Below are 25097 nucleotides of genomic sequence, written 5' to 3' on the forward strand. Positions count from 1 at the left end.
TGTCACTATACATCTTAGCAACTGCACCCTTGTGTCCTCTTTGTCTACAGGATGAGGGAAATCCCAGTTAGGAGTGCCACAGTTGTCTGCGAAAGTTGATATTTTATTAATGTTATAGGATTAAATTAATGAAATGATAGCATTATCACAATCTTATGATCAGCTGTGTTTCTGCAGAGGATGCTTCATCAAACAAGTCTAGTTGCATAGAGCACCTGCATAACTTCATTCTCCTCTAAGCTTCAGGAAGCTGCTCAAGTCTATTCCTTCAGTGTTTAGAAATCTAAGGCACAGATCAAGGCAACACCCCGTTTAATCCAGTGCCTCTGAGGCTTACTGCTTGGAATCTCTACAGCAATCACATAGTTAGTAGAATGGCCCGTTGTGGACAGTGTCCCTAGCAAAGAAAATGAACAGTGTTAGACTGTAGTATATTGAAGAAGATAATATCTTTGTACCACTTACAGGCTGATGATCCTACGGCTGAAATGACATTTGCTACAGGAGTTTTTTTGTCTTTCAAACTGGCATGATTTCTGCAAAAGAAATCTCTGGAGACGGAAAAGTAGCTGAAAAAATTATCATGGCTGGAGGGCAGAGCACTTTCTTCCTTGTTTGTTCTGCTTCCCCTTCCCTAGCAAAGGTTTATGCAAACACCATGTAACAAGGGATTGTTTATAATCCCCAGATTGTTTGAGAGATGGGGGAAGCTTGCTAAAAGTAGTCAAAGATGCAAAGGGACATATGATTTTCAGCATGCGAAAGCACCTGTCTCCCCTATTGATTACTGTAGCCTTTCTTAATACGTTGTTGAACTACAACTCCCATCATCCCTGACCACTAGTAAGCTAGGGATGATGGGAGTTGTAGTCCTACACCATCTGCAGACCTAAAGTTGAGAAAGGCTAGATTCATGAGAAGAATTTCTAATACTGTTCCTTTCCAAGTTTTGGCATCCTTCACCCAACCTTCCCCTGAAAGGCTTACCTGCACGTGTTAATGTCTTGTAGATGGGACACAGATAGATGCCTTTGGTTGGAGGCTTGCGGTTAGGCACAGGAACTAGCCACAGGACTGCCATTTCTGTGTACAGCTCCTTTGGCCGTGACTCTGCAAGCTGAAAGAACATGGGGTCCCAGCGAGCCCCTTCCAGAAACAAGCCATGGATGTAACATCCTTCAGTAGGACGCTGAGTTAGTGCCTGCACAGGCTGACTCATCACCTAAATTGAGAGGGTGGGAAAGCAAGTTTTCACCAATCAATCAATCAATCAATCAATAAGGTAAAAGAAATGAGCCAGTTTGAAACAACAGAAAAAGAAGCCTGCCTGTGGGATTGTATCAAAGGAGTTTGTCTGTATATGAGCAGAAGGGTTGTGTCTAGTTGGGGATACCTGTAGCACCATTCACATAACATAATCTACCAAATTTTAAAAAGTAGGGGTGTTCTGTGGTAATTGGGAACCACTGCTGTAGTGGTTTAAATGTTATGGGGGACTAGGAACCACAGGTACCTTTCACTTGCAAAGCTGACACTTGGGTTTTCAGTAGGTAAAAGGTAAAAAAACATCACTTGCTGAGCTTTTGATACAACATGATCCACTGACCTTGAAGTCAAAAGAGATGGTGTCTATGGATATGATAGACTTTCTGGCAAAGTTCTGCAGTGTCCCTGTTAGAAAAGCCTGTGGGAAGAAGAAGCCGCTTATCCAGAACACAGGTGGGATCCCTTTTTCAATCCACCTCTGCAAGAAGTCAATGCGCAGCAGCAGGTCGTTCACCCAGGAGGCCAAGGGCTTCAAGGAGGGATAGGCCTGTGGGAAGAATGGCGTTGGAAGAAGGGACTGTTAAGCTTCTGCAAGTCCCAGTCCTTTGAATTGCTGTGAGGCAAACATTTCAAATGCAAATTAAAATTAACTCTGCTTGGTCAGCCAGTAATCTGTGGTGCTAAATTTCTACAATGTAAGCAAGAAAAAGTGTTTTTTAAGGTTTGGCTTCATCTGTACATCTGTGAAGTTTCAGTCTGGCTTGGCGTTCCTTATGAAAAACTGACCAGTCATAGCAGCTAAGTAGAACAGAGGTGTTTCTCCCAGTTTGCAAAACAACCTGCTGCACTGCTGCAACTACCAAAAACTGTGCATAGCACTCAGAAGTACCTTACTGTTCCACATCTCCGGGACAATATTGTTGTATAAACTGATGGACATCAGTTCCAGCTGGGATGACATCACCACTAGGCCTTTGAGAGCTTTCAGCAGATCTTTTAAACTCGCTGCAATGACTGCCAGCAGACGATTGTATCTGTGCAAAATCAAGGCAGGTATTCTTGTTTAAAAAAAAAAAAAGCAAACTAATCCAATGCTGTGATTTTAATAACTTCTGTGAGCATATATGACTGTGCAAACTTGGGGATATCATGTTTAATTTATATGCTGGTTTTCAACAAAATTCTCAACATTATATCATATGCAGCTCTGTAAAGGCTGTTTAAATTCATTTGCAGTGTAACTAGGTATTAATATGTCTGAAATAAGAATTGTGGGCAGGGGAGGGGGGTATTTGTTTCTTTCCACATTTCAATGTCAGAAAAGTTATAAATAGTTCAGTTTTCATAACCGTAAGCTGAAACACAAATTTATGTGCTGTGAGGGTAATGTAAATGGGGTTTGTCCTCAAATGCCCAAATAGGTGGAGAAAGGCAGCTCCTGCCTCATTTACCTGCCTGCAGATCTATTGTACCCACTTGTTCTCGCTAGCAGTTGCTGCTCTACTAGTTTCAGTTTACTAAACTGTAAACTCTGAGAGGCACCTGCAGAGGAGTCCTGCAAAGAGCTGGGTTAAAGTAAGACTTGTACCTGATCACTTCCTGCGCCAAAACAGTGTTCATGGACTCCTCATACAGTACAGGATATCTCAACATTACTCTCTGCAAGTCAATGGGCTGAGGCACTTTCTCCAATATATCTTTTGAGGTCTCCTCCACAATCTAGAAAATGGATGGAAAAGACGTAGAAGGAACAGTTTGTGGGTGGAGAACTTCAGAGTAGCTTATTTAAACTGGGTGAGAGAAGACTTGTGTCTAAGATGAAAATGAAATTGTTTCTACTCTGCAATTTGTTTCTGCTCTCACATTACATATGCAATTTATACTGCAGTCAGGCTGTAAGGTCACCTGACCTTTAAGGTGGGTGCCTTTGCTCCCTTGAGATGTCTACTGTAAGACAGGTAGAGATCTTCACATAGCAAAGTAGCTCTGTAATGAGGACAATGCTATCCATTTTTTAAAAAATATTCTGACCCTTCGCAATTCAAATTCTGAACAAAAAAGTGCTGAATTCTGTGATCTGTAGAAATTGTGCACATTAAGTGCTGCTGAATATTCTTTATTTTGCATAACATTCTGCATGATTTTTAGTCATGGCCAAGAACTGTCATTGCCTCCTAGAACTCTTATTCTGCTTCCTTTCTGAGATTTCAGGAGACATTGCCCAAACACTTTTCAGGTGATCTTCTCAGCCATAAGGACAAGAAATGTTTTTGTTTTAAAATGAAAGGGAAGATTCTCAGGAAGCTGAACTGTGCCCATTGTGGCATTCTGAGCCATTTCTGTTCTGCCTCTTGGTATACAGGCAGCTCTTTCTGTTAAAAAATATTTCTGGGCGGGGGTATGCACTAGGTTCATATTCCATTAGGGCAGCAGGTTTACAGACCTCTTCCCTGCTCCGCCCTCCTGCCGTTGATGTCTTTGGCTGAAGTTGAATAATGGCCCCAAGTAGTGCAAAAGTCTCATTCTGAGCAAAGGTGATGTTAGCATTGTCATGCAATCCAAATATCTCAGGCATGTCGTTGAGGGGAAGGCTCTTGATGTACTGGATGTATCCCTATGGGGGGAAATCAACATGCAGAACAATGAGGAGGAATTTATTTAAGAAAGACCAAAAGTAAACGACTGAAAGAAAGGGAGAAACGGAACCGTTTCTCAGTTGTAAAAGAACACATTCTAATAAGATTGTTCACCTACCAAGTTGTGCTTATGAAATATTATGTGTTTGCCTGGTTAACCTGTCACTCAGGGTTTCAACCAAAATTTGTATTTTGGAAGAACTGTTACAACCCCTGCGACAGCATCGTGCATTTTGTTTCAGGAACAGACTCATCTGTGAGAGATCTTCCCAAATCTGATACAGACTCCTAGAAAAGTGGTTCACTTTTGAATCAACCAGGCACATGCAGAACAACACACTCAGACTAGTATAGGTTTAATTCTTTCTATAGTGCAGTGTGTTTGCCTACTAGTTTACGCAACTTACATTAAGGTCATAAGCGGTACTAATCTGTTTGTAGACACCAGATTCTGAGTAAGAAAACTCTGGATTGAGAACATCTGGGTTGTAGAAATCTTCCAAAATATTCATGATGCAGCGCCTGTCCCAGTCATCCGTCACCCGGCCTCCATAGTTAATCTCACCTGCTGTGTACTTCAAAACCTACAAAAGGACAAGGACATAGAAATGGCAAAGGAGGCTGGGGCTTGGGTACAAGAGGAGAACAATTTGGGGCACTTTGCCAGCCCTCTTTTTCCATGCCAGAAGCCACCTTGAAGAACTGAAACACTCTCCAGGGAGGTGGGAGTGTAAAAAGGTGAAAGACTTCTGGGAAATGATATACAATGAATTGAAAAAGATGTTGAAACATACGTTCGTTAAAAAAACAGAAGCTTTTCTATTAGGAATGGTAGGAAACGAAATCAATAAGAGAGACTGTAAACTGTTTCAATATGCAGTGACTGCCGCAAGGATACTTCTGGCCCAAAGATGGAAACAGGAAGAAATTCCAACAGTGGAAGAATGGAGAAGGAAATTGACCGAATATGCAGAATTGGACAAATTGACTGGGAAGATTCGATACCAGAAAGACCAAAAGTTTATTGAGGACTGGGGGAAATTTACAGAATATCTGAAAAATATATGTGATGTACAGACAACGCTTGTTGGTTTTGAAGAGACTCTGTGAAATAGTAAGAAATACTGCAAAAAAGAGAGTAAGAGGAAAAGGAGTGGGGAAAGGCAATATCATGTTTAGAAATGCGTCAATAAATAGAAATTTTTCGAAAGATTGACAGAGAAACTGAGGGAAGTAAAAAATTGAAGCATGAGTGTAAAACAATTCGTTGATTGTATAAAACTTGTTTGGAAAATGAATAAAAATTAAAAAAAAAAAGGAAACACTCTCCAGGGAAAGAGCACCCATGCAAGAGATCACCTGGCTGTGCATGAATGCAAGTGCCTTCTGTCATGCACAGGGATCCAAGTCTCCACCATCTACTTACACACGTCAAGAACTTTTTTCTCTAATGCTCAGCTACAGCATTAAAACAAGCACAAGCTTGGATTGGCTTCCCTCAACTACTCCAAACACATAGTGTCTGATGTTTTAATTTGTTGGAAGCCGCCCAGAGTGGCTGGAGCAACCCAGTCAGATGGGTGACATACAAATAAGACATCATCATCGTTGTTGTTGTTGTTAATATTAGACAGGGAAATAAGGGTATACCATGCTGAATGCAAGAAATGGATTTACAGTTAACAAGCGTGGTAGCAATGGATAAGAGGGTGCGGAAGGTTTGACAGTGGCTGGGAAGGCATGGCTAGATGGGCACGGTTTAATATTATTATTATTGTTGTTGTTGTTGACAAACACTGACTAGTGATGAAGGCTGTGCAAAGGCAGATTATTTGGACTAGTCCAAATGAACCCAGTTTAAATATTTTGAGTAATTTAAACTGTACACAATATTCAGGCCCACTCCTTGGAGACAGATAATCCTGTCGCATCAGAGCATGTGGCAAGAGGGGCCTTAAGTATATTTTGCTGCAGCTGCTGTGTTGCAGCATTATTCTACTGCTTCTCCAGAGAACTGAGGAGAAATGGTGAATATGTTCCGCCAAACGTGGAACTTCAGGCTGTTTAGCAGTATTTCCCATGAGGCTAGAAGCACTATCTGACCCACTCCCCAAGTATTAGGTCACCTACATAATCCGTCTTCCTTGGAGGATTTTATTCCTTCACAGACATTTTCTCACACCCCTGATTTCACCCTTGGCATGCACCACTCTCCTCCTACCTTGTAAGGGATGTTTTCATATTCATCCAGAAACATCTTCAGCTGGCTGATGCAGATGCGCAGATCTCCGTCTGTGAACTCATAAGGAATGTTGAACCCCAGTGGCCCAAACTTCCTCCTTTCCAGTGCATTCCCATGGAAGAGGCAAAGCGAGAGGAGCAAGGATTTGAACTCCGTAAGCTGCAAGATGCAGAAACAATGAGGACATGTATTGAGAAAAGGGTCCTAAGTGTCACAGGATAAGCTGCTGCTACAACATTTCCATTAACAGTTGCTTCTAATGAGCAAGAAAGGCATGCCCCCCTCCCAAATCTGCCTGCACACCACTGTAATGTGGTACCCTTTGTGCAAAGAGGCACAGTAGCAGTGGAGAGGAACAGGGACTGATTCAGAAGCTTATGGTAACCAATCCCTTGGCGGGAGAAAGCTAGGAATGAGGAAGTGCTGTCTGAGAACTTGGAAAATGGGACCTCTTACCTTGGTACAGGAGTTCAGGAAGTCATTGTTCAGGCTTAAGTAAGATTTCAGCAGATTAGCCTTTACTCCCCGTGGTGGCTCAATGGTCATCTTAGATCCGTTCTGGAGGATGGACACTGGAAACTTGTTACTAGGCAAACTGGTGAGCCAAAGTCTGAAGTCCCGGTGCACCTAGGCAATTGAAATATGAGCCGTGTATAATCTGAAAGAGTTCCGTTCTACTTTTTAGAAACACCTTTCTACGGAAGAGTCTTTTCTCACTCCCATTAGAGAAGTGTTCCTCCATCACAAAGAGACCAGCAAATATATTTCTCATAGGAGGGAACAGTCAACGTTTCTCCTAAGATATCCTGCTTACTCCTGTGAGCTTTCAAAGACATCCTGCAATAAGAATGTGTAAGGAGAACATCGAGAGAAAGTGCCACTTGCTGCGAGTTCCTTTAGAGAAGCCAAAAAATGCTCACTGGAGATTCTATTTCATCTTGCTCCCATATGGAGCCTCAAGATTCTGCAACTAATCCCTACCTCCTCCACCTTTTTTGCCCAGCTTCTTGTTGGCAGCATAAGCACGCTCTGCAAAGAAAGTAGAAAACTCTAGAAAGATCGTGCCTAACTACTGCTGTCCCATCACTTTAACAATTTTTCTACAGATACCTATAAACATTTACATAAGGATCCAGGGAGAAACTTAATGGCATCTGCTGAAAATGCACAGGGAAGCAAAAGCTGAAGTCCATCTGTGTGTCACCTTGTCAGGGTTGATGCCTTCAATGAGTCGTTCCAAAGAAGGCATCCAGCTTGGAGCCAGGTGGCAATTCTGGAAGAAGACCCACTTCCCACGCTCCATAGCACTGCGCATCATGGCTTCTGCCCGGGGACCCTAAGAAGCAACACAGAACGACACAGTTAGCCACAGGTCAGTCAGGGTGGCTGTACTATGTCAGCAGGGAATTAGGGAAGGCAGAAAAACAAAGAAAGCTGAAAAAACTAAGAAAGCCAGGTGGATGGACAGTTGGTAGGCACCACCAATCGACTAATTGTCAGGGCTTGCATAACACTGTGCACTGAAACCCTGATGCCCATTGGGCCTTTTGTGTGCAGTGCTACACGAAAAAGGTCACCTGACAATGTGGCACCAAGTGATTGACAGGTGAGGTGGGGGATGTAAGGATTTGGGCTGCCAGCTGGATCCAGTTCCCCACCCCTGACTTAAGGGCGTGAAGGTCACTTAGAGCGTTGTAGGCTCTCAAAGTCCATGTCTACCTGCAGGAGACACCCATACAAGATGCAAGAAGGAATACTGCAGGACAGCAAACATGATTAAGAGTTTCACGACACTAACAAATTTATTATGTCACCAGCTTTTGTGGATCAGAGTCCACGTGTCATTACCCAGAATTCCTGAAAGCAGGAAAGTGTGTGAAACAGGTTTGCAATATTTTGTAGTGGGTGCTGGAAGAGCTGAATTCAGCCCCTCCCGCCCCCCCCCCCGGGTGAAACCTTGCACTCAGACATGAAAACTCAGTGGTGGACTTGAACACATCCACTGCTCTTATACTTCGTTATCCACTCAAAGATAGTAATGGCAGGAATCTACTTCACAAAGTCCTTCGGAAAAGAGCTACAGAGCAATTAATGAGGATCAGCCATGTTTTAAGGGATGTGCAGCACTATAGCACTGGGAACTTACTTGTCCCTGTCCAAGAGAAATTGCAGATAGTTTCTTAGAAAACTTCATTTCTTCAGCAAATTTATAGAGATCAGCAGCTGGGTCTGTGCCAGGAGAGAGGACGAAGATAAGAGGTGTAGTAGCGGCAGATTCCTTAAACACCACAGAGAGGTTTGCAGTCTGAAATGGGAATAAAGGCGGAATTTTTCTATTAAGCACTGGTAGTGGACAATGGAGAAGATATTTGCTCAGAGTCAGTGCACAGCGTTTCCCGTCTTATGCTTTGCTATCTAGTGTTGGGAATAAGGCCATGGCTAGACTTGAGAAAGAAGGTGGCAGGATGAGACAGTATGAGGTGATGGTTTTGCCAAACATCCATCTGCTCACCCCTCCTACCACCCACGCTCAACTGCTGGTAGCTACCTGAGGCTCAATGAAGGTCTGCCCCAAGTTGGCAGCCACAAAGTCCTGCATTGCATTGGTGACTTTGTCCCCTCGCAGGCAACGGAGGACCAGCAACTTCTGGAAGGCATCTAACTTGGCGTCCCACAGGCCAGGCAGATGCTCCCTGCAAGAGAGGAAAGGGCTGTGTCAGGTTTTCACATTTCACACTGAAAATGTAACAGGCATAGGGCAAGACAACAGGCTTCTCAGAGTGGATTTCGTGTGGTAACTATAATGGGATCAATCTTTGTGACAGATCACTTGATGGCTGTGCTCTAGCTCCACTGCTGGAGGCAATATGCCTCCATATACCAGATTCTAGGAATCATAGGTGAGCAGAAGCTGTTACACTCCGGTCCTGCTCAGGAGTTTCCATAGCATCTGGTTGGCCACTGTGAGAACAGGGCCTTTGGCCTGAGCCAGCAGGGCTCTTCTGATGTTTTTAAGGGGCTGGCAAGGTCAGTAACAAATCTCTAGCCATTTTCTGAGCAGAATTACCACTGGCAAGCAGTGGGGGTGAGGGATGGGGAAGGGAGGGCAGAGCCAAACAAAAAACAGTGCAGGACCTACAACCCTACTGGAAACTGAAGGGGAAATGTCACCTGTGAGGTTCTGCGCTGTCAAAAATTGCTCGGAAACCATTCAGATTTGCCACAAAATCATCTGCAAAGCTGGAAAAATTGTGTAGGTTGGTCAAGGCCAAGATATCATTCCATGCTCTTTCGTATAACCATGCAGGAGCTGGATTATCCCGCATGGTCTTAACTGCACCACCTGAAATTAGGTATCGCCATTCATCCTGAATGTAAAAAAATCACAAATAATAGATAGGGAGAATTAGACTCTCTGCTTGTGAATTTTCCTTCCATGAACCATGGCCAGAAGTGCCAATGCAAGGAGGTGTTCACCTCTCTGGCCCACAGATGGCAGGCTTGTCAAAATGTTTACAGACTCTTGACGAGGGACCAGTCAGCATGATAAATTGTCGGGGCAACCATCACTTCCATAAGGTATGTTTGTGAGGACAGTTCTGCACTGGTCACAGGTTTAAGAACAAAGGTATGTAATACTGCTCCCCCTTCCCAGAAACGTAACGTTCAGTGACACTACTTTAGTTTGTTAAGGATGCTGGGATTTGTAGTTCTACAGTTCCCAGTATTCTTTTTTTTTGGGGGGGGGGGAGGTAAAGCTTTAAATGTGTGTTGTATGTGCTTTAGTGTATGGTATGGATTTGCCCCAGGAATATACATCTGGAAGCACACTGTAGCAGTAGCTCTACAAGTTGCAACTGCTATGGGGAACACCAACATTACATGGATGTTTTCTGCAGCAAACAGATGCACTTCTGCTCAAGTAAAGGGAAGTGGGTGCTTGTCATTTCTCCTTTCGTCTGAAACAGCCTCCCATATCCCTCCCCAAGGGTCACCCAGTCACCTCACCCCTATAACAGATTTTCAGGGAGTTCATGGAGCTGCAGAGGGAAAGGGAAGGTGGGAATGCCTCATTCCCTGAATTCTGTTCCATTCACAGAAAGAGTTAGGATCAAGTTAGCAGGTGGTTGTCATACATGCATCTCTCTCTCTCTCTCTCTCTCTCTCTCTCACACACACACACACACACACACACACACACACCTGGCATAATCAGGTTTCCCAGATGCCTATATCTGAACATTGTGTGCCACCAGTGAAACACAGGGTAGTACCTTCAACCAATTTTAATAGGTGATGTTGCATTAAATCAATGGGCTATGCTTTAGGACATGGTTGCTGTGCAGTGCGTAGTTACATGCTTTGAAAAACAGTCTCATAGCAGTTCATGATCGTACAGATACTTGCTTAAAAGGGTCTGAGGATGTAGTTTCACTGACCATGTCTATTTTGCCTTCATTCATCATGATCCGGATGCAGACCAGAAACGCAAACATGAGCTTATGCTTCTCAAAGAGGCTCCGACACACATTGCTGTAGAGGCTGAAGGTGAGGTACTTATTGATATTTGCTATTCGCTTCTTTAGGGTGTCTGAAAATAAGAAATCACAAAATAACAATGCAGACAGTGAGTAAGAGGAAATGACCCACAATATTGCCATACGCTTTAGAACTGTGTTCGTTATTCAAGAGGACTTAGGCCTGCACTAGTGAGCCAGAAAAACTTCTCATGCCTCCTGTCTGGTGCTGGCATACTGAACACTGCCTGAAGAAATAAAAACTGCTAGGATGGCTGAAGGCCATTTAAAAGCCAAGTGCTTTGCACTGATAAGGATACCAAGTTAAAAGCTAGTGCTTTAAAAGAATTCTCTCATACAGAGCTTGACAGTAGAACAATTTAGATATGGTGAGGGAAGGGCAGACGGCATCAGGAACACCCGCATCTCTGGATTACATACTAGTTCTGCAGCATAAATGGCTGAATGTTGCCACCAGCATCACCTGAAATGATGACCATCTATAGATTCAGTAAAGTGGCTTTTTTTCCTGAACCCCATACAGAAATAATCTGGGATCAAGCTGAAGTTCATTGAGATTCTGCAACTCTAGCAATAAACTAGTAGGGGCTGATTATGATCCATAATGAGCAGGTGTACTCTTAAAAGGTTTGTGTGCCAATTTTATTCCAGCACTGAGCTCTACTGGATATTGAAGTGCAAGGATGAACAAATCTCCAGTCCTTCAAAAGTCTGAACATCTTCCAGAAGAACCGCAAGACCACCTATTAATTTTGGGATGGCTTGTAACAAACATAACGGGATATAGCATTTGGGATCACCAATGCATTACATTTTTACTTAGCTGAGGTTACTATCCTATGGCTAACAACTTTACTATGCAAACATAATACTTTAGAAACTCTGAACATTCGAACTATGAAATTGTCCCTTTAGCGTTGATCAGAGTATGGCCCCTATGTAGAGGGAAAAACTACAATTCTATAGTTCTAAGTGAGACACTGAGGGGCTTGGGATGGGATTCTCTTCACACACAGCACATTATCAGAGGTACCTGCTCTCTCAGCGTTAGCAATTCCTGTCAGAAATATGTTGAGGAACCATTCCAATGAATACTGGTACATGGGATCGACATTGGCCAAGTCTGAGACACAGAAGAAGAGGATCTGGGTGCGGACAGCCACAGGCACGTACTCCAGCCGGGTGATGTCAATATCCTTCTCTGTCTGTTCAGCTACCTTCACTTTGGCCTGCAGGAGATTCAAGACCGAGACAAAATTTACCATTCCATATTAAGTCAAAGCAAACAGCTGACAGGCTGCAGTGGAAGTGCAGATCAGTCACCAACCTGAATCTCCCCTGCTTTTAGCTTGGATGCCTCCAACACTTTGATAAGCTCCAGATCATCAACAGGGTTCCCCTCAGAAGAGCTCAAGCGGTACAGGATCTGATCTTCTATCTCCTTCAGCTCCTGTCGCATCTTGGCATTACTGACGATCAACTGGTTCTTGGCCTCTTCCAAGTCAGGCCGCTCTTCAGCTACCACTTGGCCTAGCAGCTGATCCTCTAAGCCACTGTAAAAAGAAAGAAAGTAACCACACATATTACAATTTGAACAACAAAGGGTCATATGGAATCTTCATGTTCTATTAGAGCTTGGTTTCAGACTTTCCCCAGCCGCAAACTGCATGCCCAGCAGGGCTCAAATTCACAGTTCCGCCTATCAAGATTGATGGGATGCAACCTCTAACTCAGAACTACAGGTGGGGAAAAGCAGCTGACATGATTAAAGTGGAGGACTTTTAAGCCCAAGGAGAGTATCAGAACACTTGCTGGCATCAGCAATGAAAAGTAGAGCTGGTGTTACCTGGGGGATAGGGTGAAGTTAATCAGTGTAAGCTTGGTGGACAGCTCTGGTGTGTAGTGGGGATTAGGTAGGTTGGTGGTGATGTACATCTTGAAGTCCTCATGGTATGGAATGATTGTGTCTCCCAGCTTCAACACTGTGCTACCTTGCTGCTTATAGGTCTGTATATCAGGGAAACAAGTAAAAAGAAGCAGCAGCAACAACAAACATCTATGCAAACAGAAGAGACACAATTCTGTAACAGATAATACCACAACATTCATAGCCAACTCCGTCCAACAAATTCATGTTGTTGAGAGTGTACGGATAGTGTGGCTTGGGATAGGCAAAAGTAGATGGTAATGGTGAGTGCAGAATGGATTTTTGCAGAATTTCTGGGCTAGTATCAGTCCACAACCAGAAGACAGATTTGTCTGTCTCGGCATTGAAGGTGCTTCCTAGTCCCAGTTGGTCCAGCATATCAACACATATTAACAAGCATTTCTCTTTCCTTCATTTTATGGATGGTAACAGGGGAACAGCAGCTAATAGAGGCAACACCAGCTGTCAGGGGAAGAAGTAAGCCTTCTCCTACTGCCCAAAGCTTCTCAACTACAAATCTGCACCTTTGTAACCCCAATTCACACAGAAGATGCCAGTTCTTAAAGATGAAAGGCATTCCGACATTAGGGTAGCCCCTTCACTCAGTGCTGACAGCAGAAAAGTTGCCAGTGCCTGCTAATACTTTATCAAACAGGCACTGAAAAATCAGAGGCACCTGTTTTAGCAGGACAGGTTCAAGGGCTGGATCCAGTTCTTCACCAACGTTCTCCAGTAGGAACGGCTTTCCAAAACGAATGGCATTCTCCAAGCTGCGCAGGAAGTCCCGATCACTGAGCTTAGATGTATCTAACCCACTCTCTCTCTCCTGAAAAACAGAGAAGGTGCAGACAAACTCAGTACAGGTGATAAGTGGGGGCCTGCTTGTGTGAATGTGGAACAACAAATGGAAAATTGAGTAAAAGAAACATGGGGTGGGGGTGGAGAAATCTTGAGTATAAGCATCCACTTTGTTAATAAATTGAACACAGCAAACACCCAGACCTGCGACTCAGCTCTCCAATGCGTGAAAGCAACCCAAAGGAACACTTGTGTGATAACCACTTTCACTGCTCATATTTCTTCATGATAACAGTTCAATGCCTCGTTCTGCTTTTGCTTTTTGATCACGGCTTTTCACATTGAAAATCAATACTCAGAACTGGCAGCTGAACCTTCAAACCCATGAAGTTTGGTTTTCTGCTTTAAAATTATACCATATTTCCTTCATTTCATGATGGAAAGAGCAGAATTTTTTTAAAAAATAGTAATAATAAGATAATCAGAAGATTCAGATAACAAGGGTGTGTATTTTTTTTTACATTTGCGTTTATAGTTTGCAAACTGGGAATTTTAACAGTGAGGTGTAAACAACATGCCTTTATAGGAACAGAGCTTCAATCTCAGAGATAGGATGGGGTATCAAATCCCCTGGTACCACTGAACTGGATTAATGACTTTGCAGAAGCAGAAGCCCTTACCAAGTTTTTTATCCATTTGTTGGCTTGTCCCTGGGGGTCTATGAAGAGAGTCCAGCGCTGAGAGAACTGAGTTATCATTCCATTCTCCACAGACAAGGTATCATTGGGTAGACCTGCAATCTGAATAAGAACACATCATTTTAACAGTAAACACAAATTCTGCATACTCTGCCCCTAAACAAAACTGCACTGGCAATAACATATGTTCTGCAGCAAGGAAAATAAATTTATGTAACCTGTGCAAAATATGTCAATCAAGCAAATTTTCCATAATTTAAACTTCTGCTAGCGGAGAAGAGGACAAGGTGAGGTGTGCAGTGCAACCCATTGTATAGTTATTCTGTGATTCACTTCTTCTTGAGTTTTGTCTACAATGGAATTAGGGCCCGGGAAACCAAAGCCATGTCCACATAGCTGTTCAGGGAAGTTTTTAATATTTAACGTTGTATTGTTTTTAACGCTTGATTGGGAGCCGCCCAGAGTGGCTGGGGAAACTCAGCTAGATGGGCGGGGGTATAAATAATAAATTCTTCTTCTTCTTCTTCTAGCTAGGATTCAGCCCCACAAGTTAAAGTTATTCAAAGCATGGGAACACATTTCAAAACAATTCAGTCAGTGTATACTGTTAAAATTACCTGCCACGATCGGATTTTCACTGGGTCTCCAAGTGTGCCTATCAGGTTTGGTTCTTTTGTGTGTGGAACATTATACGTCTCAAGCTTACTTATCCATTCATCATAAAGTGAATTGCGGTATTGACCCTGCAAAGGAAAACTATGCATCACTGATATTAAATCAGTATTACAGTTAGCTAAATTAGGCCAACATGCTGAAAAAGAGAATTGGGGCCCACATTCTTAGCTGTTCCAATGGATTGTCTAGCATTTTGTTCACACAGTAGCCAACAACATACCTATAGGAATCTCACGGGACATGAGCACAACAGCACTCCCCCCACTTGTGCTCCCAGGCAACTGGTATTTAGCAGTTCATCACTGGTTGGTGCAGTGGGGTGATGCTGAAGAGCCATCCTCCCAACGCTGGTGTTGCTGCTGTTTACAGTGTGGTGATGGGACAAGGCAATGGTGAGGTTGGGGCTACTCTGGTGCTCCTGCTGGGGAGCCTGTGAAGCTCCAGCCCTGCTGCTATCCTGCCCCTGCACTGTCCTGTTAAGTGGCAGCAATGCTGGCGTCAGGAGGGCGGTTCTGCGGCGCAGCCCACTGTGCAAACCACTTCTGTACACAGCCATCGTGACTAGTAGCCACTGACTGCTTTCTCCTTCATGGATTTATCAACCTCTCTTTCAAAACCACCCAAGTTGGTGGCCTTTACTGCATCACAAGGTGGTGAAAGAGGACTTCCTTTGGTTTTTCCTAAATTGTCCAACATACAGCTTCATTGGATGACTGGGTTCAAGTATTAAGAGGGAAGGAGAAAGAATTCTCTCTATCCACTTTCATCTACACCCTGGATAATTTTCTATACTTCTATCATGTCCTGCTCCTTACTTGTATGTTTTTTCTAAACTAAACTGTTCCAGCCCCGTCCTAGTGTGGTTGCTGACCTTGAGCCAGACATCCTGGAGAGTGAAGTCAAATGGGCCTTAGAAAGCACTGCTAATAACAAGGCCAGTGGAAGTGATGATATTCCAGCTGAACTATTTAAAATTTTAAACGATGATGCTGTTAAGGTGCTACACTCAATATGCCAGCAAATTTGGAAAACTCAGCAGTGGCCAGAGGATTGGAGAAGATCAGTCTACATCCCAATCCCAAAGAAGGGAAGTGCCAAAGAATGCTCCAACTACCGCACAATTGCACTCATTTCACACGCTAGCAAAGTTATGCTTAAAATTCTACAAGGCAGGCTTAAGCAGTATGTGGACCGAGAACTCCCAGAAGTGCAAGCTGGATTTCGAAGGGGCAGAGGAACCAGAGACCAAATTGCAAACATGCGCTGGATTATGGAGAAAGCTAGAGAGTTCCAGAAAGACATCTACTTCTGCTTCATTGACTATGCAAAAGCCTTTGACTGTGTCGACCACAGCAAACTATGGCAAGTTCTTAAAGAAATGGGAGTGCCTGATCACCTCATCTGTCTCCTGAGAAATCTCTATGTGGGACAAGAAGCTACAGTTAGAACTGGATATGGAACAACTGACTGGTTCAAAATTGGGAAAGGAGTACGGCAAGGCTGTATATTGTCTCCCTGCTTATTTAACTTATATGCAGAATTCATCATGCGAAAGGCTGGGCTGGATGAATCCCTAGCCGGAATTAAGATTGCCGGAAGAAACATCAACAACCTCAGATATGCAGATGACACAACCTTGATGGCAGAAAGTGAGGAGGAATTAAAGAACCTTTTAATGAGGGTGAAAGAGGAGAGCGCAAAATATGGTCTGAAGCTCAACATCAAAAAAACGAAGATCATGGCCACTGGTCCCATCACCTCCTGGCAAATAGAAGGGGAAGAAATGGAGGCAGTGAGAGATTTTACTTTCTTGGGCTCCATGATCACTGCAGATGGTGACAGCAGTCACGAAATTAAAAGACGCCTGCTCCTTGGGAGAAAGGCGATAGCAAACCTAGACAACATCTTAAAAAGTAGAGACATCACCTTGCCAACAAAGGTCCGTATAGTTAAAGCCATGGTTTTCCCGGTAGTGATGTATGGAAGTGAGAGCTGGACCATAAAGAAGGCTGATCGCCGAAGAATTGATGCTTTTGAATTATGGTGCTGGAGGAGACTCTTGAGAGTCCCATGGACTGCAAGAAAATCAAACGCATCCATTCTTAAGGAAATTAGCCCTGAGCACTCACTGGAAGGACAGATCGTGAAGCTGAGGCTCCAATACTTTGGCGACCTCATGAGAAGAGAAGACTCCCTGGAAAAGACTCTGATGTTGGGAAAGATTGGGGGCACAAGGAGAAGGGGACGACAGAGGATGAGATGGTTGGATGGTATTCTCGAAGCTACAAACATGAATCTGACCAAACTGCGGGAGGCAGTGGAAGACAGGCGTGCCTGGCGTGCTCTGGTCCATGGAGTCACGAAGTGTCGGACACGACTAAACGACTAAACAACAACAATCCCTTGGCAGAAAAAAACAGAAGCTAAGCAAAGTCTGCAAAACCTATTTAAATCCAGTTTTGAAGCAAGCTCGCTTCCCCCTTTTTAGTTACCACACTTGGAAAAATAATCAAAACAAAAACTGTAAAGTAAGTTAAAAATAGTGCTTACTTAAAGTCTTGCACTCATTTTCAACAAACACCAGCAAAAACAATGCAGGTAAAAATACTTCTAGTTACAAAATTCATAGTTAAATTATAAGATTCAACTATGTCTGCACATGGGGAGAACACAGACAGACAACTATCTCCATCAAAAGCATGGTGCAAAAGGACAGAGAGAGAGAGAGAGCAACATATGTCTCATTTCTTCCTGCCACTGGAAACAGGGGAAATGACATCACACAGAGCTCTCTCCTCACCAGTTACATTCCTATGGTCTAAGACTGCCCATTTAGTAATTAATAGCTCTGTGGCCATTGGCCCCCAGACTTACTAATTAACAAGAATATGCACTGTTAGATTTTGACTGCAACTATCCCAGTTTCAACACTTGGATGTTTGACAATTCAGCACTATGCCACTATGGTTTAGCTACAATATGGGATGCAGCAAGAATTTGACCCAGAAACATATTTTCTCTTGGGGAACTTATTCTGAACCAGAACTAAATCAAGACAATGCTCAGGTATTCTGGAAAATAAAATATTTTTCCTACTCACTGTAAAAGGGCCCATGTATGCTATAAAGCCAGCTGAAGCCAACACATCCCCTGCAATATTGTTAATCATATAATCCAGGTTCTGGACTGTTTCCTGCCAGCGTATCCTTTCATCAGCCAGGCCATTAATCAACTGGAGAGAAGAAAGACTGTCATTAGTTTCTTTCTCAAAGAAGCTCCACCAAACCCCAGCAGAAAATGCCGCAGGAAAACAGTGACTGGGACAGCCCCCTAAGCCCAACTACTGATATATGGGAAATGAAAAAGCAGATTTGGCTCCCTGCTGTGATTAAGGCCACAAAATTACTATCGACGAGGATTTGGTAAACTTACTCGGGCAGACATAACTGTCAGAAGAAATTGGTGGTTTTACTAGTATCCCCCCCCCCCCCCCGAAGTTTCTGGATTGCAACTTGGAGATTGTGTCTGTCTCTTTAACAGCTCTGCTGATGTGAAACAAAAGAAAGCTGTTTCTTCGCCCCCAGTTCTTTCCTTCAGCCTCTGCTCCTGTCTTCCATCTTGCCCCAACAAGTGGTAGGTGAGGCCTGGTGAAGGGAATGGGGGAGGAGACTCCACAGTTGTGGCCGTGGCCCTTACCTTGTCAGCCCGACCCAGTCTCTGCTCACACTGATCACACTTCATCTCGAGTTCCTCTTTTGTGGCCAGAGTACCTTGGTATTTGGCCTGCAGGTTGGCAATGCCATCTTCCACCTCTCGAAGACGCTCCTTGGCCTCATCCAGAATCTTCTGTGTGGCCTGGAGGTCTTCTTCAGCCTCCCTCAAGGCTTGCTGTGGAGAGAGAGAAATTTTTGTGATTGTCAAGTTCTGCCATAATTCCAAGGAAAATAATTGTGGTTAGCAGCAATGGGGGCGGTCAGAGGCTCCATTCCGTTTTAGGTGTACATGCAATAACTTTGAAGAAGCCCTGCTGTAGTTCTTACTCGTTTTGGCTCCACAGCTTTTGCCACGAAGTGATACTTATGCATGGCCCTGACCCACTGGCAGATAGATGTGCAGGCTTTGGACACTTTGGCTATGGCTGCTGGCTGAAATTCTTCACTGTCGATATATGGCTGGATCAACTTAATTACTGAATCTGCAATGTTATCCTGAAAGGGTTAAAGAAGAGATTATGAGTGCTGGGAGCATCAAGGTCTGAGACATCAGGGGAGTCAGCTGTGAGGCAGAACCAAACCCCATGGCAAAAATTCATCAGTGTGGCAGGAAAAGCATAAACTCCCAATTGTGCACTCCCTTCTTTGTTTCTAGCTTCAAGCCAAGCTTATGCATTGCTTGTTCATTCCTTCAAGATGGCTTTTATTACTGCAAGGCAATGTGTTTGGTTTGTGGGCAATACAAGCTATCATTACCTCCCCGAAAAGTGAAGGAAAGGAAACCATTTATTTTCATCTGCTGGTTCAGGCCAAGAATCAAAAGGTGAGTAGGCCAAGGAGTGTCCAGTGACTAATCAAAGTCAAAAGGACAGCTGAGTATTCCTCGCATCACATCCCTTAATTGGGAACATCAACACTGATATTTGCTTCATAGCCAGCTTGTGACTACAGATAGATGCATGGTCCATGTTTTACGCAACCTTAACCTGGGAATAAATCGAGCCATTTCCTCCCAAAATTGGGAAGTAGATGAACTTGACCCGCTTTCCCCATTTCACAGCCAGGGATTGCTTGCACACCTCCCAGATCCCTGGCTGTCAAATGATAGCTTTGTGTGGCTAAGAGAACTCTCCCCTAGCTAAGGGAAGCATCTGGGGCAAGCAGGCTTCACCTTGTAAAACCCTTTAGCCTGAAGGATTCTCTGCAGATATAAGGTGTTTATTCCCACCAGCAGTTTCACTGGGTGTGGCTTCTTTCAACCCCTCTGTTTAACTGAATTGTTGTTTAATTGCTACATTTAATGGAATAAGGTACTATAAAGGGGCTGCACCTCCTAAGAAATGTGGGGTGGTTGGTCTCCAACAGGGGTTATACCTGTGAAAATTAATCTTAGGGGCAGGAGACTACTGGAGCAACAGGGTCCCCTGTGAGTAGTGGCATTTCCACCTTGCCCCTACATAAAATCATTTTTCAGGTGCATCTTTTCAAAGCAGCCCTGATGGGCATCAATGGAGACGACTGCTTTGAAAGATTTCACTGTCACCAAATGCTTCCTTACCAGGAAAAGCCCTTGCTGAACTTCTCCTGGCTGTGTTTTTGGGATTTGTGGCATGGGTGGGAGGATATTAAACCAAGAGTTCTTGTCACCCTTGGATTTTAATCTACTCCAGAGAAGAATCTGAGGATTTGCAAGGATGGCTGCTTCTCTGAAACGCACACCGTGAGACCCTGGAGCTCATATCCAGGTTTGAGCCAAAAGAAAATAAAGTGGGGAAATGGTAGATGCCTCCTCCCTCCCTGCCAAATACATCAGATTAGGTGAGGTGGTGAGGGGAGGAAAAAGGGGCATACAGAAATCCCTACTCAGAGATGTAGCATATTGGATGTATTATTTCTCTGAAATATATGCCCATTAACTAATTAAATTGAGCTTTACTAGCACAAACCAAAAAGCTATGAGAGAAAAGCATTTGATTGACTAGATGGCAAGCTTAAGTCTCACAATTATGCCAGCTACACTAGTACTTAGGCTTGCCCTTTTCTTTTTTACTAGCCCTCGCTCCTGAGCTTTTAATAACAACTCCCTCTGTAGGAACAGGAGAAGCCAAGACAGTTTTATTCTGGTCAGCATGGAAGAGAGAGAATGACTGAATGACTGACTGACTACTATGGTACTTACCTTATCATATTTAAACAAGCTTTCAAGAAATTTCCCTGGGTCCTGAAGAAGGACTTTGCCAGGTTCCCAATAGTCATCTAATTTGGAACCTAGTTTCTCTCCTGCCACTTTCTTGGGCTTGATGCCCTTCATAATGCAGACAGCTTCAATCACCATCTTCACTCCAAGTGGAGGACGCTGCATCGCTCGCACCTAGTTGGAAACACGGGGGAAAGAAGTGGATCTGTAATTCAGTATAATGCCACATCTGCTGGAGGGCATTCCTAACTATCCTGGACTTCAGTACTGAGGCATGAAATAAATCAAGATTAGAATATGGTCTTTAAAAGAGCACCACCATTCATAAAGCTGAGCACCCTTTCTCTGATCATTGACATTGTTTATATAATGCTATCCATGCACACAGCAGTTTACAAAGAAAGAAAGGACAGGTCCCTGCCCCCAAGGGGCTTACTGTCTACAAACTGACACAAGGAAGACAACAAAGGAAGGGGTAAAAGGGGCAAGAATATGATATTACTTCAGCGACATGTATTTAAGCTTAGTTATAATGGGGGGCATGAGGACTAGCGGGGTTCTGCTAAAGGCTTCATGGAAAGGTAGGAGGGGTTTGAAGATAGGATGGCATCATGGGGATATTCTGGGAGGCTGCAAAGAGCAAAAGACCTTTGGGCAGCAGAGGGTGGCAGAGAGGGACAAGTGAAGATTACAGGCAGGAATGCATCAGGATATATGAATGAAGAGGGATAAGGGACCATGCGGATAACTGAATAGGTAAGAAGTCTAGGAACTTAAGGAAGTGTATCATATGGCCAGCATTATAAGAGAGTTGAATGCTTTTTGACAACCAAGTGCTGGACTGAGGTGAGGGGAACAAAAATGAGGCAACGATGCTGAGAAAAGATTGCAGTGATTAAGATGCAAGACGACCAGGGCCTGAATCAGCTTTTGCCAAGATGTCAGAAAGAAAAGGACCAAGGGAATGAGGGAGAGGGCGTTGTACCTTTTCAACAGGGTAGATGGTGGTGTTATCAATGAATACTAATAGTGTGAGGGGGTTGGGACAAACAATGAGAAGTTTGGTCTTGGATGTAATGAGTTTGAGACAACAATGGAACTACCAAAAAGAAATAACCAGTGAAGACTTGTACATGTGATATCAGATGAAAGAGGGAAATTCTAGGCTAGCGAGGCAGAACTGGGCATTAGCAGTGTATAGGTGGTACTTAAAGCCACTCTACAATGTGTGCAGAGGAAGAACAGCAGAAAGGGAAGAATAGGAACCACAACACAGAAGGAAACACCGAAACAGCGGCACACGTCCTCCTGTCTTGTACTCTCTACAAAGACCTAAGGAACGAGATCATCACCGCACTTGTACTAACCATCCCAGGGCGCTCAACCACTGCCACAATGTCCTTTCTTCTATCAGATCAAAATGAGCAGATAACACAGAAGGAAAGCAGGAGAAGAGATTTCTTGTATGAAAATGCTGAAAGAGCAATTAGGCATGTAGGAAAAGAATTCATGGAGGGCAGAATCATGGAAACTTAGGGCAAAAGGGGAGCCAAGCAAGAGAGAGTAATCAATTTGAAAGGGAGAATAGAGGTCAAGGGGAATGAGGACTTAAATAGAGACCTTTGAATTTGGTAGGGAGGAGGTGGTCAGTGATTTTGGTAGGTACAGTTGAAGAGGTGAGAAAATTTGCAGGAGAGAAAACTGAGATACTGGGAATACACAGCATACCCCAGTAGTCTGCAAATTGCAGGTAGATTAAAAATTGGACAAGAGATATTTTTTTTGAGACTAGTGGAAAGGATAGAATCCAAAGTAACACTGAGAGAACATTCTGTCAACTTAAGGATTTCTGCTTGTGCAATTGAATTTTTTCTCCTCCCTGCCATGCACCCCTTAAATCTATTCTAGGGGTTTCCCAACCCCATAAAGCAGAATTGGAAGGGGCATGGAGTGTGTGCAAGGGGGGGGGGAGAGAAGGGGACAAGTTCCACTGCACAAGCAGACAGGATAGGCTTGCTGAATACTACCCAGTGGCATGTTTAAATGCAGTAGTTTTGAAGGTGTGGTTCTTATTTCTTGGGAGGAGAGATGATAGCTGCACTGAATATGGCTGCTTCTTCAGGTTTGAACCACCACTTACTTAGGTTTGATTTACACATTATTTACACAGCGGGTGGCACTGTGGGATGTGGGTGGCGCTGTGGTCTAAACCACTGAGCCTAGGGCTTGCTGATCATAAGGTCGGCGGTTCGAATCCCCATGACGGGGTGAGCTCCCGTTGCTCGGTCCCTGCTCCTGCTAACCTAGCAGTTCGAAAGCATGTCAAAGTGAAAGTAGTTAAAATAGGTACCGCTCCGTCAGGAAGGTAAACGGCGTTTCCGTGCGCTGCTCTGGTTCGCCAGAAGCGGCTTAGTCGTGCTGGCCACATGACCCAGAAGCTGTCTGTGGACAAACGCCAGCTCCCTCGGCCTGTAAAGCGAGATGAACGCTGCAACCCCAGTGCCGTCTGCAACTGGACTTAACTGTCAGGGGTCCCTTTACCTTTACCTTTACCCATGCCTAGTGGCATGAGGAAAAAAGAAGACTGGGTTCATAAACCTTTCATAGTGTAGAAAAGAGAATTTCAGGACATGAAGAGCAGTAAGTGTCCAAATGCTAGGGAGGCCAGTTGAAAAAGAAAAAGCTCCCAAACCTTTAATAGCTATGGAAAAGAGGGATGTTAACAGCTGCAGCATATAATATAAGCAACACCAGCTGAAAGTCCTCCTTCTACTTAACTATTAAAGGGGCCCAGTCTTCTTTTTCAGCAGGTAACCCTTTCAAATGCTCTCTTCTGCATATCCATTAAGGATGCAGGGCCCTGACCTTCTTTGTTGAACTCAAGTATGAGGAACCTTTGGCTGTTCAGATGATGCTGAACTACAGCTCCCATCAGCCCCAGCAAGCATGGCCAATGGTTTCTCACATCTGGTCTAGATCACTTAGTATTGCCTAATTTATGGCACAGTCTTAACCATGTCTACTCAGAAGTAAGCCCTGTTGAATTCCATGGGGCTTACTCCCAGGTAATTGAGGTTAGGACAGTGAGCCTTAGTCACTCAAACTATATGAGTGAACAATATTGTGCTTGGCATTATATGAAAGCTGTCCCTGTTGTCATATCTTTGAAAATGGTTTCATGTTTGCAAGGTGTCACTCAATGTTAGAACCACACTGAATGAGAAAAGAACATTTGAGCTTGAACTTTCCCCGGTTTAGATTATTGTCATATGACCTCTGTGTCAATGTATGTATGTATGTATGTATGTGTACTTGGAAGCTCCACTAAATTTCCTTTTGGGTAAGTGTGCATTCAATTATGGATAAAACCACCGGATGCAAATAATGGCTGAAGTGTCCCAGTGTTTGCCATCAGATGGCTAGGTAGGTATGCATGCAAGAGAAGAATCTCAAGAATGTCTTTTTGGAATGCAATGGGATGAGCTCCCCTATTATGTATCAGTAGGGCTACAGGCTGGGAAAGTACTGAGCATACTAGAGCTGATGAGCTTTCATTGCATTGCCACCCGTGAGCAGAAATTGTACAGACAGGATGGCAGTGATGATCAATACAAAAGGCAGCTGCCGGATATAGGAGTACAATACTGGATAGAAACTAATCGTACCAATTTGTCAATTGGCTTCCCATATAGCTTTAACACAGCAGTTTGCAATCAGGACAATTAGCAGCCACTAATACTTGATCTTTGTGTTGTGAAAAGTTCCCCCTGCTGGTTTCTGCAGAAATAGGTATAAGAGAACTCCAGGCTACAGTTTGCTCCCAGGGTTCCAGAGGTAAGTTACAAAGAGTGGCTAAAAAAAGACCACATGCATTGTTGTTTTGCTACTGCACCAGTGGGGTTTTGATCACAGAATTGCTGAGTTGGAAAGGACCCCGAGGGTCATTTAGTCCAACATCCTGCAATGATGTTGATGCAAATAAAAATGCAAAGTGAATCACTTGGCTCACAGGATTGCTCCAGGGTGGTTGTGGTCTGTGTGTGAAGAAGCTGGGGGATAGTATCCAAAGGGCAGAACAAGTATTTATGTAGGGCCCTGAAACTTTTCCCTGACCATGAGCAATCCTGCTTGATCCTCCTTTATATTGTAAGATTTAACCAATTATTATCTGCATGCTTTCAATATAAAAGCTATTTTAACACCCAAATGCATGGAGAAAGTTAACACTAAAATTCTCAAGGTGTGGAATTCAGATAACCGATACTAGGGGTGTGCATCAGCTCTGTGTACTTCCCAAATTAATGAGGCAAATAGGGGTGATTTGGGTAAGGTTTTCACATGCTTGAATCAGACTGACTGGAGACTCCTTAAAGTCCCAAGTTCCTCTGTAGAATTGAGTGCCCCCCC

At 43.8% G+C, this 25097-nt stretch overlaps 1 protein-coding gene across 5 annotated transcripts in view; it reads right to left on the bottom strand.

Moving 5' to 3' along the window:
• Positions 1-82: 82 nt before the first annotated feature.
• The window catches only part of DNAH1 (dynein axonemal heavy chain 1), a 123157-nt gene continuing 98142 nt past the window's right edge, over positions 83-25097 (bottom strand). For 4 of the 5 annotated variants that reach the window (XM_080995344.1, XM_080995346.1, XM_080995345.1 and 1 more), the window contains 24 exons: positions 20673-20864; positions 18821-18988; positions 18477-18668; positions 17881-18012; positions 14723-14848; positions 14088-14207; positions 13286-13435; positions 12529-12689; positions 12010-12235; positions 11716-11911; positions 10584-10735; positions 9316-9512; positions 8693-8837; positions 8291-8449; positions 7349-7480; positions 6601-6771; positions 6124-6303; positions 4310-4486; positions 3710-3880; positions 2855-2985; positions 2156-2300; positions 1607-1813; positions 988-1222; positions 83-397 (listed from right to left, as the gene is read on the bottom strand). In XM_080995344.1, the coding sequence (XP_080851470.1) occupies positions 276-397; positions 988-1222; positions 1607-1813; positions 2156-2300; positions 2855-2985; positions 3710-3880; positions 4310-4486; positions 6124-6303; positions 6601-6771; positions 7349-7480; positions 8291-8449; positions 8693-8837; positions 9316-9512; positions 10584-10735; positions 11716-11911; positions 12010-12235; positions 12529-12689; positions 13286-13435; positions 14088-14207; positions 14723-14848; positions 17881-18012; positions 18477-18668; positions 18821-18988; positions 20673-20864 (3987 nt within the window). In that variant the 3' untranslated portion in view covers positions 83-275. Of the gene's footprint in view, positions 398-987; positions 1223-1606; positions 1814-2155; positions 2301-2854; positions 2986-3709; positions 3881-4309; positions 4487-6123; positions 6304-6600; positions 6772-7348; positions 7481-8290; positions 8450-8692; positions 8838-9315; positions 9513-10583; positions 10736-11715; positions 11912-12009; positions 12236-12528; positions 12690-13285; positions 13436-14087; positions 14208-14722; positions 14849-17880; positions 18013-18476; positions 18669-18820; positions 18989-20672; positions 20865-25097 lie in introns of those variants that run through there. The other variant, XM_080995347.1, reaches the window with a different exon arrangement.

This window comes from Podarcis pityusensis, assembly GCF_964106645.2.
Source record: "Podarcis pityusensis genome assembly, chromosome: 2".
In the NCBI taxonomy this organism is placed as follows: Eukaryota; Metazoa; Chordata; class Lepidosauria; order Squamata; family Lacertidae; genus Podarcis; species Podarcis pityusensis.